This window comes from Saccostrea echinata, unplaced genomic scaffold (assembly GCF_033153115.1).
Source record: "Saccostrea echinata isolate AGI-Se365-2 ecotype Australia unplaced genomic scaffold, CSIRO_AGI_Sech_v1 ptg000011l, whole genome shotgun sequence".
In the NCBI taxonomy this organism is placed as follows: Eukaryota; Metazoa; Mollusca; class Bivalvia; order Ostreida; family Ostreidae; genus Saccostrea; species Saccostrea echinata.
The window spans coordinates 3,915,403-3,935,305 of record NW_026889760.1 but is presented as its reverse complement, the minus strand read 5'-3'; the positions used below and the strand labels follow the sequence as shown (position 1 = coordinate 3,935,305).

At 32.4% G+C, this 19,903-nt stretch overlaps 1 protein-coding gene and 1 long non-coding RNA gene across 2 annotated transcripts; both read left to right on the top strand.

The window, feature by feature from the left end:
* The first annotated feature begins 871 nt into the window (after positions 1-871).
* On the top strand, positions 872-2,005 carry LOC133184874 (uncharacterized). Its single transcript, XM_061319948.1, has one exon. It carries the CDS (start codon positions 872-874, stop codon positions 2,003-2,005), a length of 1,134 nt encoding a protein of 377 aa, XP_061175932.1.
* Positions 2,006-6,700: 4,695 nt separating this feature from the next.
* Positions 6,701-9,498, top strand: LOC133184944 (uncharacterized). Its single transcript, XR_009720875.1, has 3 exons — positions 6,701-6,790; positions 8,286-8,330; positions 9,486-9,498. It is a non-coding gene; the product is annotated as an uncharacterized LOC133184944 (long non-coding RNA).
* The last annotated feature ends 10,405 nt before the right edge of the window (positions 9,499-19,903 follow it).

Genomic DNA, 19,903 nt, shown 5'->3' with positions numbered 1-19,903 from the left:
TTCCTAGATAGAGACTTTAAATTTAGACCTTTAATTACTCGGCATTCAGGACCATAGCACAGTGAGTGAGTTCCTCGGTTTTTAAGGTTTCATCTCAGAACGACTTTAAAGTGCAGAGGGCTCCGAAAAGAAAAAAATGCAACCTATTTTTTATCGACTTAGGTTTGTTGCATTCTGGACTTGAACCGACGACCTTCAGATCACAGAGCGCTCGCTCTAGAGATTGGGCTTCCCTGATGGTAACAATACCTGTGAGTCAACCTCAAACACATTGAATATTTCATAACATAAAGTTTTTTACATGGGTTGTAAATGCATTTTATCAAAGTTATCGAAAATAAATTGTGTAGCAATTTAAGGCCTACGAGGGCTGTTAATGACAGTTATACATTTTTAGGATATAGTAAAAGATTACGTTAATAACATACAGTTAGATATATCTTAATACGACAACTTAAATATACACAAATTTAAATCGAGAAGCGTGCGCACTTTTTGTTCGCAATAAAAACAATGCAAATACCTTTTAAAGAGTGAATCTGTAGCTCTATTTTCATCAATTCTAAATTTTTCAGACTAGAGTTCTAGAAATCTGCAGCTTATAATACAACATTATTGTAAATAATGACATTTATGTAATTTGTGATATGTATGCCCATTTTCTTGCCTTGGTTATTAATGTAATGCTAGGTTTTTCATGCCTTTGGTGTTTTTAGCTAGATCCTAAAGTTAAAGAGCAATTATCCAATCATATTGCAAGGCAGTATCACGTGATATTTAGATAGCGTCGGTTCAACGAATTTTAGTGTAAACAAGGAGGAATTTTGTTGACTTAATTCAGCTAGTTCAGAAGAATGGCAAGAACTGCTTGATGGCAAAAACTGATATAGACGATGCTTTTAGAATAATCCCAGTTAATCCATCTGACTATCATTTATTAGGTTTTTCTTGGAAGAATAAGTTTTATTTCGACAGATGTCTACCGATGGGAGCAAGCAGTTCATGTCAGATTTTTGAACAGTTAAGTGTAGCCTTGCAGTGGATTATGCAGTCAAGGTACATGGCAGGGGGTATGTCTCACATACTAGATGATTTTTTCTTTATTGGCCCAGCTGATTCTCCTAACTGCGAAAAAGATCTAACAAACTTCCTCTACTTATGCAGGAAAATTGGGGTTCCTATCAAAATGTCAAAAACACAAACTCCGACCACAATTATTACAATCTATGGCATTGAGATAGATTCTACTAGAATGGAAGCTCGTCTTCCCTTTGACAAAATTAGGAAAGTAAAGCAAAAGCTTTTAGATATGCTGGGAAAAACCCGAACAAATCTATGTGATCTTCAAGCCCTAATCGGGTTACTGAACTTTGCATGTTCTGTAATTGTTCCTGGGCGTGCTTTCTTGAGACGTTTGATCGATTTGACCTGTGGTGTAAAACATCCCAATGACTTGATTGAACTCCCTCATGAAACAAAAGCTGACATAGAAACATGGCTAACATTTCTAGCCACTTTTAATGGAAAATCTGTTTTCTTGTCAGAAAAATGGTTTTCCTCTGACCACCTCACATTATACACAGACGCTTCTGGGTCCATGGGGTTTGCAGCCATTTTAGACACCCAGTGGTTTGTTTCTCATTGGCAAGACAATATGGGGGAATATCAAATTGCAATTAAAGAACTTTTCCCAATAGTTTTGGCCATTGAAATTTGGGGCAAAGAGATGGAAAATAAAAGGGTACTCTTTATGTCGGATAACATGGCGGTGGTACAAGTTATAAATAAGCAAACTGCCAAAGAAAAAATCCTCATGAAATTGATACGCCGCCTTGTGTTGGCAACCTTAAAATGGAACATACACTTTAGGGCAAAACATATACCAGGAAAACACAATGTTGCAGCTGACCGCTTATCTCGATTCCAATTTCAGGCAGCCTTCCAGTTCATGCCTCAGTTAAATCGACAGCCAACACACATTCCACAGGCCTGTTTGAAAATCTGAATCCACAAGCATGCCAACTTCTAGCAGCTGCTTTATCGAATAGTACAAAGGCCTCTTACAAAAGAACATGGGACATGTTTGCCTTAGAATATCCTACAATCGATTCCCTTCCGATTACTGCTACAGTTTTATCAAATTTTATAGCACAACTTTTTTCAAAGGGGTATTCCCCTAGCAGTATATCCTCACATGTATCAGCAATTAGCTATGTGCACAAGATACTGTCTCTCCCAGATCCTGCTGAGGCATTTTTAGTCAGAAAAATTCTCCAAGGGTGCTATCATTCTGCACCAAACAAAGATTCAAGATTGCCAATTACTGCCCCCATATTGTCAAAATTAGTAAGAGGTCTCAGTTCATCAGTACAGAATTTATATTCCAGGATCCTACTCAAGTCCATTTTCCTTTTAGCGTTTAATGCATTCTTGCGTTTAGGGGAACTTGTTATCAAATCAAAAGATGACCAATCCAAAGTCATTCAGCGAGACGATGTGACTTTTCAATTTCAACATGAAACACCTTGTGCAGTCACAATAGTATTGAAGAACTTCAAAACAAATAAAACAAATGATCTTTTTTCAAATTAACCTTCAGGCTTCAGGCAACGAAGATATGTGCCCAGTTCAAGCACTGTGTCTCTACCTAAAAACATTTTCTCACGAATCGGGTCCCTTATTTCAATTTGTGGGGGGTGAACCAGTCACATATGCATTTGTAACCAAAAACTTACAAAATACAATTCGCTTTATTGGCCTTAACCCAGCTCTTTATAAAGGGCATAGTTTCAGAATAGGGGCAGCTACACACGCAGCACATTTAGGCTATTCTGAAAACTGCATTCAGAAAATGGGCAGATGGAAATCTGATGCTGTTCGTAGATATATACGCTTGCAAGGCTTTACAGTTTGAATTCCAACCTCTGGTTAGATCCTTATAAAATACCGTGTTCAATCAACTGTGCCATAGTCTAGTGCTCATACACAGGTCAGAAGTCGACTGCTGTGTCTCTGAGTATTTTTATTAGTCCCTTGTTGCAAAACAACACAGGTCAGAAGTTAACTGCTGTGTATTCCCTAGTCCCCTTTTTTACTTGGCCAAAACACAGGTCAGAAGTTAACTGCTGTGTATATTCTAGTCCTTTTCCATTATAAACTGCACACAGGTCAGCAGTCAACTGCTGTGTGCAGTATTGCTCACTACACCTTTACATGTAGTTGTGTACATAGAATTACTGTTAATGCTTTAATTTTGAATACAGGTCTTGACCAAAAAGTCTTACCTAACATGTATTTAATGTCACCGTTTAATTTTATTGTTATGTATTACTTATTTTGCATAATAATGTGCCTACTGGTTCTTCATTTCACATGGTCATGTGCAATGTTCTTAAGACATTTTTGTTCTATGAAATTAGAAAACGTGTTGCTACTTCCTTGTGTGGGGGTTGCAAACATTCTGTTTGCCTTTGGTGGCTGCTCTTTTTTGTTTTGTATATATTAAAATATCATTTTTGGATAGTTTGGTGAAAAGTTTTATGTTGTATTTTATTTTGTCAAAGTTTTGTAAAGTTATGTAACAGGGGAGATCACTTTGTCATATTCAGGGATTTTATAAAAGCAACTTGTGATGTCAGTATTGTCTGGATCTCCCCTTAGATTGTTTTTGTTATCATTATATAGAATGATAATATTTGATGTATTGTCATCTAATAAATGACAATATTCACACAAGACATGTGTTATGTTTTATTTGGATGGCTGATCTGTAGGATATGGAACTTTGTCAGATCACCAATATTACATAATACAACATTATTGTAAATAATGACATTTATGTAATTTGTGATATGTATGCCCATTTTCTTGCCTTGGTTATTAATGTAATGCTAGGTTTTTCATGCCTTTGGTGTTTTTAGCTAGATCCTAAAGTTAAAGAGCAATTATCCAATCATATTGCAAGGCAGTATCACGTGATATTTAGATAGCGTCGGTTCAACGAATTTTAGTGTAAACAAGGAGGAATTTTGTTGACTTACCCACCCTCCTTCCCCATCTTTCACCTGTATAACTGTTAGCAGCATTGCTAAAATTTATATGAATGTAAATATAGATAAGTAAAGTATGGATTACGTACAAGGACTGCTGTTTTTGTCTTGTATTTATTATCATTGCTGTTCTTTTTTGTTTCTGCTCTTTTTTGTTTTGTATATATTAAAATATCATTTTTGGATAGTTTGGTGAAAAGTTTTATGTTGTATTTTATTTTGTCAAAGTTTTGTAAAGTTATGTAACAGGGGAGATCACTTTGTCATATTCAGGGATTTTATAAAAGCAACTTGTGATGTCAGTATTGTCTGGATCTCCCCTTAGATTGTTTTTGTTATCATTATATAGAATGATAATATTTGATGTATTGTCATCTAATAAATGACAATATTCACACAAGACATGTGTTATGTTTTATTTGGATGGCTGATCTGTAGGATATGGAACTTTGTCAGATCACCAATATTACATAAAAGTGATAATAAAATTTCAATAACTTAATTGGTATTAGTGATAATTTCAGGGTGGTAAAGGATGTTGTTCTACCACTGAAAGTTGTATCTTTAAAAGTCAGAATTTCGTAATTTTTATTGCCATTATAATAACCTTGTAAGCAAATACATCATTTCATCGGGTCGTGGTTTGAATGACATATTTCATACCCATTGATAGATATTTTTATTATACTAAATTTCACTACGGAACATTCCGTCTACCTGATCAATGCATAGGACCTACGGAGGGTGTGGCCGGTCAACAGGGAATGCATACTCCACCTTGGTACCTGATCCCACCTCTAGAATTTCCAGGGGTCCGTCTTCTATGCCCTCATCACAGATTTGTATTGTTTGTATGTTTTTCTTCAGAAGGATTGTTGTTTGTTATCTTCACCTTTTTCATTGTAATGGAAAGAGAAATCCATTTCCTTACTGATGCATTATTTTAAATAATTGCAATCAAGATAATCAGAGTTTACACTTTGGAAATAGCTTCTATTGAAGATTCGTGTATCTATGTATTATAATAATAACACTGCTAGAACTGAATTGTAAGTCTAGAATAAATACATGCGACAGGCGTGAGTATGTTTATGGCGTCAGTGGATAAAATGCATCATATTTTGATAAAACCATTTTTACCCAGCCTTAATACATGTATGAGGAAGTAATGTATACATAAATTTCCTTGTTTTTCTTTTAATTCTGATGAATGCAACTCTCAGTCCATTTATCACTTTATTTGCAAATAAGATGGTGATTATCCAACACCACATTTTCTATTATTTCATAAAATTCATTGCTATACTTAGCAACAAATTTAGGTAAGTATGATTTTTTTTTGAAAACAGTTTTGTTGTTTGTATAAACTGTAATCATATCAGTTGGTCATACATGGATATACTTGTTTTTTCTTAGACGTAAATATTTAAACAACTGATAATCCTTTCACTCGTTTTTACATGAATGTTAATCTTTATTCATAAGATTTTTATATAACTGAATAATTCTGGTTTTCTTGATTAACATTTGATTATTTAGCTATGGTGCTGATAACTGTGCTACAAATTATCAGAAAGTTGGGGACAAATGTGATGGTAACTACACGTGAATTAAAAACATAGTACATGTTAAAGACGATTTGTAAATACGATTGGATATTTCGGAGAATTCTCTATAAATAAAAAAAAAAACTCTAGGCATATTTATTGTATTTCTAACCAGAATGCCCACCTGGATACTTTGGACTAAAGTGTGCTCAACAGTGTCCACCGTCAACATATGGAACACATTGTGCAAAGACATGTGACTGTGCACCCAGTAAATGTGACCCTAGGTATGGATGTCTCAAAGGTAAAAAGCAACGGAAAAAACTTCATTTCATGCACATGTTTCAATATTATTATTTTAAAGTACACTTCCAGGTAAATCGTTGTCGTAAAATGAAATTTATCCGGTGTATACGCGTAAGATGTGTCTGCAAAGCATTCAATCAGTTTACAGCATTAAAAAAATATAGGACTTTGAAAAAAACTGAACATTATTTGATTAGGAACAAATGTTTATAAAAAGAGAGTCTGAAACAACGAAATATTTAATTGCAATGTTAATTACATTTTTCAGGTTGTTCGGTGGGGTAAGTCACTGTTCAGATTTGTTTTCACATGCTTTTGAGTTGTTCGAGTAAATAAATCATGAAAGACAATATTCCGACGAGGTTTTCTTATTTCAATACAGGATCCTTCAGAATAATAACCAAAGATGCTGTTATAACTATTATAAAGTGAACAACACTTGTCAAGGTAATGTTGGATTATTCTGAAATTCTAGTTTCATTTACATCTTTAAAACGTTATCAAAATAAATGAACCTGGTAGAAAATAAGAGCAAAGTACAAAGGGTAGTCAAAATCGTTCCTTTATTTCAGTAGATATATATATCTTAATAGTAATTGTACTCTCTTTACTTTTTAACCAACAATATCAAGTTTGGATTACTCGTATATTAGCCATTGTGATTAATTAGTTTTAGTTCGTAGTAAATTACAGAATGTTTGTACTTTTATAGGATACTAATACAATGATATGTGTATTTCTTTATTTTACTAGAGTGTCCTCCTGGTTATTTCAAATCAAACTGTTCTTCTCCATGTCCCTATCCAACATATGGATTTTTGTGTACTGCCACGTGTAATTGCTCCGATTCTTATTGCAGTCATGTGACTGGATGTCTTCTGACCACAGGTATTTTGCACATATTTATGTGAATTATTTATAATGAAAGTTTTTTACTATTATAAAGATGCTCGTAATTTTATTCATTGATTAAAAAATGTAGAACGATTAAGAAGTTTATTACTATGAAACAGATATGTTGCGGTAAATACTTACATATTTGTATGTGAAGATAACAAACAGTACTCATACTCAAAGTCCAATCAAATAATACAAACCGTGAACAGAGAGAACACGGACCTCTGAAAACAGAGTTAGGATCAGGTGCCCAGAAGGAGTGAGCATTCCCTGTCGGTAGGTCATATCCGTCCTGTGCGCTTTATTATGATCAGGTAATCGGAAAAATCCATAGAAAATTCCGTTTGAAAATAATTATCTAACAATTCGTATGAAAGACGTAAGTCAATATTCGACTGAACAATAGATAGTAGTTGTAAAAAAGTTCATTGTAGAATTTACAAAATCTTGACTTAAACGAGATCATTGATATCCTTGTATCATCAACTTATTTGTCAATTAGAAATTATTCTTCTCTTGGGATAACAATAAAACAAGGACGCAGCATTCTAACTTCAGATTTAATTGTTTTAACTATTAGCAGACCTATTTTTGTATTCATATAAAGCGGAATTTATTAAAAAAAAAAAAAACATCTACATGAAAAGAAGAAGCCTCTTGCTGTGTCCTTCAAATCAACACTTAGGTATATAGACGACGTTTTATCAATTATTATAGCAATGTTCATTATCATTCCTTCGTTGATTTAATGTATCTCTTTGAACTCCATACAAAAGATATCACAGAGTAGGACACATCTGTTTCAAATTTGGATAATTTACGAGAAAAACACATTAATGGTAACCTGACAAGAAAACTTGATGATAAACGTGATGAGTTCAACATTATTACCTACATATAGAGTTTTTGTCTCCCAGCTGATTCGAAACGCAAAATCGTGAACTACGAACACTTACTAAAACAAGGCAAGTTTTTGTCAAATAAGTCGAAGAAACAATAGACTCAATAGACTCGTTTCAAGTCAACATTTTACGAATTCTAGGGTAGATACAATGACCTTTTAAGCAAATACAGTCTATTATTTAGTCAAATGTTGACAAACATTTTTCAAACAAATTGTTGGGCTATTCTTTTCACAATGTATTGTCCACTGATTTTTCCGTTTGCCCGACCATGACAAAGAGTACACGGTGAGTGTGACCAGTCAACAGGGAATGCTAAATTCTCCATGGCACCTGATCTAACCTATGATGTTTTCAGAGGTCAGTATTTGCCCTGCTTCAAATTTGTGCTGTTTCAATGGAGTTTTTAGCTTGATTACTATTCGTTATCTTCATATTTTATTCCTTTTATTAAGTCGATCTTTCTGAAATGTAATCTTTATTTGGGAAAATATAAAATATATTTGGTAAAATGTTTAATTTTATTCTATGTGGACTATTCCATTAGCAGTCTACTATTGAAAAAAAAAAATCTTTCCTTTTAGAATCTTCTCGACCAGTAAACCAGACTACAGGCAAAACAAATATTGGTTAGTATTTTCTACAGCAAAAAAAAACACACTTATATTTTTACATTAGAATATAAAACTGGACAAAGAGGGTCGCTCAAAGTATGAAAAGATGCTACTCGTTATCTCATTTTCCGAAATCAAATTTCAACGAAAATTAATGGAAGAAAACAACTTAATCAACTGATAAAAACTACATACTTTACATTGAACACTGAAAACGTTTGTTATGACAACCCGGAAGTGACGAAATTCGCTAGATATCGCAAACATTGTATAACATATCTTTATCTCTGTTTCCTGAAAATCGCTGAAAAATTTCACACTTTTTGTAAAATGTTTCTATATTTGTTTTATTTATTGAATATCACACTTGATCCAATTTCCCGAAACATCACTCAAAGATATTTTTTGTGTTTTGTGTTTTGCTGCGACAGTCTAAATCGACAATCAAGCAGCACTGTTAAGGTGTAACAGGAAAAATCCTTTAATATTGACATGCATAAAATATTTATGCAGAACTGATTTTTTGTTACTTTATTATTCTATTTTATAAATTTAATATAAATTGAAATAACATATAAGTAGTACATCCTACTCTTTATCTAATGAAGTTGATTTACCTTAAGGACATACGCAACGTACCTCACCTACTGATAATTTTTCAAGATATTCTTACTTTAAGATTATAGTGCCATCAGATGTTCATAGACAAAAAATCAGCATGCATTACCAGGGGTTTTGAAAAGATATCAATTAATTAAAATTCTTGTTTAATTCAAAGAAAAATATACAAAAATTACTAAACATATATTCTAGATGTTTTGTTTATCCAAACTTGTTTTAGAAGAAGTGTACTACAGCATATATAGACATTAAAATGTAGCAAACAGTTCCTTTAAGAATTGGAACTCTTCAACTCCAAGGAAAAAGACAATAAAGTTCAAACTATGTTGCGTATGTCCTTAACATATAAAATCAGCTTGTTTACAATAATTCTATTATTCCTCATTGTAATGGGTACAGATAGATTTATTATGCAAATTATTTATTTGTTAACTAAATGATCCTTATATGTAGATGAAATTTTTGGTGTGAATTAGACCACGGGTATTTCAGACACTTAATCTTACAACAAATCTACACATGACTTTTAATTATCCACATTTGTTCTAGTGTTCAATCATACAGCCAAATTGAAAATCAGAAACGATTTCAAAGCTACTACTTTGCATTCCGCAAATGTGTATCATTCAAAAACAGCAGTCATCATTTCAATTGGAACAAGTATAATATGTATGCTCATCTTATACATTATCTACGAGATCCGAATATACCTATGTCATTGTATGCCTAGAAGATCTTCAAGAAATTATAATACCAGCGAAAATGTTTACGCGGACCTTGTTGAAGTGAATGTTGAGGATAATGTAACAGAAAATGGTGGAAATACTTAATTCAAAGAGTTGCCTTTCTAAACAGGCGTGAGGATGATAAAAGTTTGAATTCCTGGGTATCAAACATTCTTAAAATTATTTGCTTCACTCAACAGAAAATTTGATCAGTAAACATAACAATCCTGCATCCCAGAATATAGAGAGCGGCAGAAAAAGAAACAAAGATTTCAACAACCCCTAATAAATTCAGCCTATCGCAAAATTTATCATCGTCATAATGACCTTTTTTGTGGATACAACCTTTCCTTTTGGATTGTATTTTGTATGGTATGTTTTACACCTTTTATGGAGTCCCTGCTTTCATACTAAATTTGACAGCAGAGTACCCTGTCTACCAGATCAATACATACATGTAGGGCTCACGGAGGGTGTGTCCAGTTGACAGGAATTGCTTACAACTCTAAGGCACCTGATCTCACCCTATATATTTCCAGAGGTCCGTGTTCTGCCCTGTTCACAAAACGCTTTGTTTCCTGGATTTATGAGATTGATCACTGTTCATTATCTTCTCCTTTTACATTACAAAATGACCGTACATTTTTGGTTATTATAACAATTATATGTTTTATTTGTTTTCTCTTTTTCAACTTGTTCTCCTGGGTACTTTGATTCAGAAAGTTCTTCTCTTTATCCCTATCCAACATTAAATTTCCCATGTTTTGCAATGGAATTTGGACATTACGAACAGTATTCAAGCTCTAAAGTCCATTGAAACAACACAAATCGAGAGCAGAGAAAACATTGACCCCTCAAAGCATCATCGGAGGTGGGATCATGTGCCATGGTGGAGGAAGCATCCCCTATGGACTTGTCACGCATGTGAACCAATGCATCGAGCAGGTGGACAGAACTTTCTGTAGGCAATATCTAGTATAAAATCAAAGGTCTTAGAACTAATATAAAACACATCAGCCGAAATTATAAGATATATTTGTTTACAAGGTCATGATTATGACTATAGAATTTTCGAAATGCTGACGTTAAGGTATTAATAAATGAATGAATATTTTTAATCATGGTAGCATTTTAAAGGTGTTATCAAAAAATAAATACTCCACCAAAGGAATTCAAAAAATTTTGATTTTTGTGCAACTATTTGCACCTTGAATTTTACATTGAAGTCTATGGGCAGCGCATGTGTTATTTAGATATTGTAAAATGTAATTTGAACTTTATACAAATTTCTTGATGGAAAAATGAATAAACTCTTTCTTTATTAAAATAAGAAATAAACGGTTTATTTACCACGAACATTTTGACAAAATTGATATTTTCTTCTTTTCAACAGGGGCAGAAAAACTTTTCAAAAACGTTTAAGTGCAAAGTGGCATTTTCTTATTATGTTATCAGTCATGTGAATTTGGATCATTTAACTTTCATCGTTATCTAGGAATTCATATTTAACTATTGTTAATTGATAAAGCGTCGAATCTGAATGTGGAGTTGAAAGCCACAGCAAGTGTTTCCTTCTCATGTAGAGGTATTTGAATAAATTCTGCTTCTGATGAATATGAAAAAGATGGGCTAAGAAAGGAGCAAAATAAGTGCCCATCAGGCCATCGACGCAAACCACGGTTTTGAGTCCACAAGCTACTGAATCAACCGTGGGTTACCGACGATGCCGTCAGGCCACACTAACCACAATTTCTAAGAACTCTTAGTAGCAAGCTAGTTTCCAGTAGAATTATTACTAAATGTACATGTATAATCCGTGGTGCAAGTATATTAGCTTGAGATTAAAGTGTTTCATAACACTTAATGATTAATAAACAACACCTAAAATTGTAAATTGACTTAAGCATTAATTTCCTTGTTTGATGCAGGTAAATCTGATAAATTCAACTTTTAGTTCCTAATCCTTTTTGCTTTAAATTGGGATGTTGATAATGCCAATACGCTTTCTATATTTCTGTCACATGTTTTAACTACTGTTAATTGTTAAAGCGTCGAGCGTCGATATACAGATTTACATAGGCATTTTATTTTGTTAACGAAAATCTACAACTTATATAATTGTTAATTGTTTTCTTTTTTTCACAACTTTGCTAAGACATAAATGGATTTTAATGTAACTGTCGATTTTGAGTTTCCTAAGCTTTATTCTGTTTTGTTTTGCTTTTAATCCGGGGGGGGGGGGGGTTATTTAGCTATGATGTACAGCAAAATATCACATGGTTGCGACTCGTATGGGTAATATGAATTGACAAGAATTATATTACATGCAAATACTTATAACGCTGTAGAAAATAATGACTTGAGGAATTCTCTAAAACGTTGAAAACCCTAGGTATATGTAGAAAGCCCCTGAGAAATTTGGACACAACTGTTCGAAATAGTGTCCACCATCAACATATGGTACAATATGTTGAACTATATGTGAATCTGACTGTGTACCGGGTGAATGCCCCATCCGCACGGATGTTGCCGAGGTTGAACTTCCTTTAAACACTTTATAATACTAAATAAGAGAGCAATTTTGCATAAAATGTCGTACATCAGAACTATTAAGTAAATACGCATATAGGTTTTTATTACATAATCCTGCAACAATTATTGTCGTAACAGTACCGTAACGTAGCAGAGTGTTGTTATGGTATTCTGTCAGGAACTCGCTAAAATAAAAAGCGCTATTGTAGATAAGTTGACAAGTGCCCATTACTTGACACAGCTTTACATTTCCAAATGTTGGTATTCACATACAACAGTACTCAAATAATTGTGAAAAGTTATAATACGCATGTTTATCTTCAATTTATTTATTATATATATGATATAATGTGAACGATATCGTATGTCTAAAACATTCCAAAAATTGACCATGCCGTAGACTACATGTACGTTCATGCAGACTTAAGTTAATAAAAGAAAGATGCTAGACACAACAGATTTGCAAGCATCTATTTGAAGAAGAAAGGGTTTGAAAGACTCGGGTAAGACAGTGTTATTTCGCTTTATGTTAGCATTTCTATTGAATCTATTTACTTTTCCCCAAATAATCAAGGAAAAGAAAGTACACGTTTGAATATCTTGCGATGCATACTGTATAAAACAATACGGAACACAATATATGAATTTTTTCACATTAAAAAAGGTGTTAAATCACTAACATATATGTATAATCTGATGAAATATCTAAAGATCAGCCAATGATTAATGATTTTGGCTGGTATAATGTCTAAATACTTAGGTTTTTTTATTTCCTTTAATAATTTTCGAATTAACATTCCGTCCTATACGATTTTTTCTGCATTATTATTTGCTCTGTACATTCCAAATTTGTATATTGAATGTTATTGTTTTGTCAACATATTATACCAGGTAGTTAAGTATAGCATGTACAATGTACAATGGAATATTAAACTTAATTAGCAGATCTTTTCCTAGTAAAGTATTCTATTTAGTAAAGCAAAACAAAAATCAAAATAAGGCATTACAATCGAAGTATACATCTCGATAAAAGTAAAACATTTATACATGAAATACAAGAAATCTTTGGGTGAGGTACATATTGTAGGAGTGGGGTACAATTCCATTTCCGTACATATAAACAAAATTAAAACGACAGAATTGATCAGATTAGCTTTATGGAATTGCTAACCAAAAGTAAAAGTTGTTGAAAGTTTAACAGACATACGTACTGTGACGTCTTTTGCGTAATTAATTTAAATGAGACGTCCCTAGATAGAGGCTTTAAATTTAGACCTTTAATTACTCGGCATTCAGGGCCATAGCGCAGTGACTGAGTTCTTAAGTGTGACACAGATCCTCGGTTTTTAAGGTTTCATCCCAGAACGACTTTAAAGTGCGGAGGGCTCAGAGAAGAAACATCTGCAACCTATTTTTTATCGACTTCGGTTTGTTGCACTCTGGACTTGAACCGACGACCTTCAGATCAAAGAGCGCGCGCTCTAGGGATTGAGCTACCCTGATGGTAACAATATCTGTGAGTCCACCTCAAAGACATCAAATATTTCATAATAAAGTTTTTTACATGGGTTGTAAATGCATTTTATCAAAGTTATCGAAAATAAATTGTGTAGCAATTTAAGGCCTACTAGGGCTGCTGATGACAGTTATACATTTTTCGGATATAGTAAAAGAATACGATAATAACATACAGCCAGATATATTTTAATACGACAACTTAAATATACGTAGATTTAAATCGAGAAGAGTGCGCACTTTTTGTTCGCAATAAAAACAATGCAAATACCTTTAAAGAGTAGATCTGTAGCTCTCTTTTCATAAATTCTAAATTTTTCAGACAAGAGTTCTAGAGATCTGCAGCTTTACAAAAAGTTATAATAAAATTTCAATAATTTAATTGGCATTAGTGATAATTTCAGGATAGTAAATGATGCTGTATAACCACAAAAAGTTATATCTTTAAAAGTCGTGGGGTCGTGTTTTGACTAAATTTATTTCATACTCATTTATAGATATTTATTTTTATGGTAAATTTCACTACGGAACATTCCGTCTACCTGATCAATGCATAGGACCTACGGAGGGTGTGACCGGTCAACAGGGAATGCATACTCCACCTTGGTACCTGATCCCACCTCTGGAATTTCCGAGGTCCGTCTTCTATGCCCTCATCACAGATTTGTATTGTTTGTATGTTTTTCTTCAGAAGGATCGTTGTTCGTTATCTTCACCTTTTTCATTGTAATGGAAAGAGAAATCCAATTCCTTACTGGTACATTATTTTAAATAATTGTAATCAAGATAATCAGAGTTTACGTTTTGGAAAAAGCTTCTACTGAAGACTCGTGTATCTATGCATTATAATAATGCCACTGCTAGAAATGCATTGTAAGCCTAGAAGAAATATATACGACAGGCGTGAGTATGTTTATGGCGTCAGTGGATAAAATGCATCATATTTTGATAAAAATCATTTCACCCAGCCTTAATACATGTATGAGGAAGTAATGTATACATGAATTTCCTTGTTTTTCTTTTAATTTTAATTCTGATGAATGCAACTCTCAGTTCATTTATCACTTTATTTGCAAATAAGATGGTGATTATCCAACACCACATTTTCTATTATTTCATAAAATCCATAGCTATACTTAGCAACAAATTTAGGTAAGTATGATTTTTTTTATTGAGAAAACAGTTTTGTTGTTTGTATAAATTGTAATCCTATCAGTTGGTCATACATGGATATACTTGTTTTTTCTTAGACGTGAATATTTAAACAACTGATAATCCTTTCACTCGTTTTTACATGAATGTTAATCTTTATTCATAAGATTTTTATATAACTGAATAATTCTGGTTTTCTTGATTAACATTTGATTATTTAGCTATGGTGCTGATAACTGTGCTACAAATTATCAGAAAGTTGGGGACAAATGTGATGGTAACTACACGTGAATTAAAAACATAGTACATGTTAAAGACGATTTGTAAATACGATTGGATATTTCGGAGAATTCTCTATAAATTAAAAAAAAACTCTAGGCATATTTATTGTATATCTAACCAGAATGCCCACCTGGATACTTTGGACTAAAGTGTGCTCAACGGTGTCCACCGCCAACATATGGTGCATTTTGTGCAAAGACGTGTGACTGTGCACCCAGTAAATGTGACCCTAGGTATAGATGTCTCAAAGGTAAATAAGTAATGGGAAAAACTTCATTTCATGCACATGTTTCAACATTATTATTTTAAAGTTGTCGTAAAATTAAATTTATCCGGTGTATACGCGTAAGATGTATCTGCAAATCATTCAATCAGTTTATGATTACATATAGGACTTTGAAAAATAACTGAACATTATTTGATTAGGAACAAATGTTTATAAAAAGAGAGTCTTAAACAACGAAATATTTAATTGCAATGTTAATTACATTTTTCAGGTTGTTCGGTGGGGTAAGTCACTGTTCTGATTTGTTTTCACATGCTTATGAGTTGTTCAAGTAAATAAATCATGAAAGACAATGTTCCGACGAAGTTTTCTTGTTTCAACACAGGATCCTTCAGAATGATTACCAAAGATGCTGTTATAACTATTATAAAGTGAACAACACTTGTCAAGGTAATGTTGGATTACTCTGAAATTCTATTTTCATTTACATCTTTAAAACGTTATTAAAATAAATGAACCTGGTAGAAAATAAGAGCAAAGTACAAAGGGTAGTCAAAATCGTTCCTTTATTTCAATATATATATAATATCTTAATAGTAATTTACTCTCTTTACTTTTTAACCAACAATATCAAGTTTGGATTACTCGTATATTAGCCATTGTGATTAATTAGTTTTAGTTCGTAGTAAATTACAGAATGTTTGTACTTTTATAGGATACTAATACAATGATATGTGTATTTCTTTATTTTACTAGAGTGTCCTCCTGGTTATTTCAAATCAAACTGTTCTTCTCCATGTCCCTATCCAACATATGGATTTATGTGTACTGCCACGTGTAATTGCTCCGATTCTTATTGCAGTCATGTGACTGGATGTCTTCTTACCACAGGTATTTTACACATATTTATGTGAATTATTTATAATGGGAGTTTTCTACTTTTATAATGATGCTCGAAATTTTATACATTGATCAAATGTAAAACAATTAATGAGATTATTAATATGAAACAAAGTTATGTTGAGGTGAATACTTATATTTTTGTATGTGAAGATAACAAATAGTAATCATGCTCAAAGTCCAATCAAACGATATAAATAATGAGCAGAGCGAACACGGACCTCTGAAAACAGAGTTGGGATCAGGTGCCCTGGAGGAGTGAACATTTCCTGTCAATCGGTCACATCCGCACTGTGCTCTTTATCATGATCGGGTGAACAGAAAAATCCATAGAGAATTCAGTTTGAAAATAATTGGCTAACAATTTCTATAAAAGACGTTAGTCAACATTAAATAGATTGTAGTCGTAAACAAGGTACTTGTTTCGTCCATATTATTTACTAAATGTTGACCTTAAACGAGATTATTGATATCTTTGTATCATCAACTTATTTGTCAATTAGAAATTACTTTTCTCTAGGGTCAACAATAAAGCAAGGACGCGGCATTATAACTTCAGATTTAATTGCTTTAACAATTAGAAAACCTATTTTTGTATTCATATGAAGGGGAATTTATTCAAAAACATCTTGCTCTGGCTTTCAATTAATCATTTGGATATATAGACGACGTTTTATTAAATAATGTTCATTTTCTTTCCTACCTTGATGCAATATTCTCTTTGAACTCGAAACAAAAGATACCACAGAGTCTGACATATTAATATCATATCTGGAAAATCTACTAAAAAAACACATTAATGGTAACCTGAGAAGAAAACTTAATGATAAACGTGATCAGTGCAACATTATTACCTTCAGATGGAGGTTATGTCTCCCAGTTGACTCGAAATGTAAAAGCATGTTCTACGTACGAACAATTACTAAAACAGATAAGTTTTTGTCAAATAAGTCGAAGAAACAAGACTATCAACAGACTCGTTTAAAGTCAACATTTCGGAAATTTTAGGATAGATACAATGACTTTGTCAGCAAATACAATTTATTAGTAAGGCGAATGTTGACTAACGTTTTTCATGCAAATTGTTGGCTTATTCTTTTAACAATGAATTGTCCACTGATTTTTCAATTTGCTCAACCATGGCAAAGAGTTCATGGCGAGTGTGACCAGTCGACAGGGAATACTAACTTCTCCACGGCACCTGATCCCACCTCTGATGTTTTAGAGGTCCGTGTGTTGTTTCATTTAGAGATCTCATTGGACTTTTGAGCTTGATAACAGTTCGTTATCTTCATACTGTTAATTTGTACATTTGGCTGTGTATTCTTTTTAGCGCTTTTGGGGGGAGGCAAATTCCGCTAATTTAAGAACAACGCTAAATGTCCTGCACATATGCACATTGATAAGAACATAACGAAATGTTCTAAATCAAATCTGCGCTAATTTCTTCAATAAACGATTTCCGCCAAATATCATGCACGCTAAATATAATACATTTACAATATTTCATTCGTTTTATTAAGTCGATATTTCTGAAATGTAACCTGTTGTTGGTAAAATGTATAATTTTAATCTACGCTGAATATTCCAATAGTATTTTTCATTTGAAAAAAAAAAAATACTCATTCATTTAAGAATCTTCTCGACCAGTGAACAATGCTACAGACATAGCAGATATTGGTAAGCATTTTTACAGCAACAAACCACTTTAATATTTTTACATTACATAAATTTTATCAAAGATTTTACATTACATAAAAAGGGACTAAGAGGGTCACTCAAAGTATACAAAGATACTACTCGTTATTTCATTTTCCGAAGTCAAATTTCAACAAAAATTAAAGAAAGAAAACAACTATATCAACTAAAAATACTAGTACGTAGTTTACATTGAAAACTTAAAACGTTTGTTATGACAACCCGGAAGTGGAGGAATTCGCTAGATATCGCAAACATTGTATCACTATATGTTCATCTCTGTTTCCTGAATTCGCTGAAAAATTCCACACTTTTTATAAAATGTTTCTATATTTGTTTTATAATTGAATGTCAAACTTGAAGCAATTTCAGGAAACTCCACTCAAAGATTACATTTATGCAGAACTGATTTGTTGTAACCTTATCGTTTAATTTTATAAATGTAAAATAAATTGAAAAAAAAAATAAACAGTGTATCCTACTCTTTGTGTTTTGTTACTCTAATGATTTACCTTTATATATATAAATCAGCTTGTTTAACGAGGCCCAATCTAGTTGGAAATTACGAAAACGGATCGGCAAATATTTTTTTGAATTTTTGATATATATTTGTATGTAACATGCTTAGAAAAATTAGACTGAAATTTTGTTACCTTGCCTTGATTGTAGTGGAATAAGTGTAATTTCAAAATATGAAAACTTTTCATGGTTTTACACACAATTCTATGCTAAAACTACATAAAACACAATGGAATTAATAAATTAAAAATAAACTAAATGGAGAAATGTTTTGCTTTTCACATATATTATGCAATATCCATTCCTCATTTTGAAAATGAAAAGAGAATTTGAAATATCCTTTATTGTAGTGAAAAGGGGGCATATCAAATTACAAAAATATGACTTTATACTTCATTCGTTGCAGTAGGTTTACATAATATCAAGAAATTGTTGTTATATTGTACATATTTCTCAAAATTAAATGCTCCTTCCATTATGAAAGAATTTTCTCTCCAATCGGTATTTCGTCTAACACAAAAGGTTACTTTACGTATAAAAAAAAAAAAGAGGAAAGACGGGTGGGAGGTAAAAAAGCAATAAAATTGCAAAGTTTGTTAATATGTAGAAAACTAAAGTATTTCCTCTTGGTTGCATTTAAATGAATTGTAGAACTGGGTTTTTTTTTAAGTTAATCTACTGAACGCATATTTAAAATATCAACAAAATTGGCAAATAAACATTTGTTCATGACTACATGTGTTTACCTTAGGCTGCAGTCTTTTTAAATTCAAAAATTCAAATAAAATAAGACAAAAATGATATAAATATCTCCTTAGAAATTCACTATATATAAAAATCAATTATGTTACAAAGTTGTTTTAATAAAAACATTTATTTTTTAAAACACAAGAACTGACAGAAATGCCAGAAACAGTGACCTTTCAAAAAAACGCACAGTCAAGGCTTACCAGGAATGCAAGAATAGCGAAATATTTTAGCGCAATTTTATGTCATTTTAACTGTGCCGTTATTGTATTCAATTGTGAGGGCAATCAAGGATACTGTGGCGCGTCAGTAACAACGCTGCGTCAAAACGTATGCGCAAAAGACTGAAGTAGATCTAGCCTTGTTAAATAAATCTATTATTCCTTCATTGTAATCGGTACAGATGGATTTAATATGCAAATTATTTATTTGTTAACTAAATGACCTTTATATGTAGATGTAATTTGTGAATTAGACCATGGGTATTTCAGGCACTTAATCTTAAAACAAGTCTACACTTGACTTTTAATTATCCACATTTATTTTAATGTTCAATTATATAGCTAAATTGAAAATCAGAAATCGTTTCAAAGCTGCTACTTTGCATTCCTCAAATGTGTATCATTCAAATACAACAGCCATCGTTTCATTTGGAACAAGTATAATGTGCG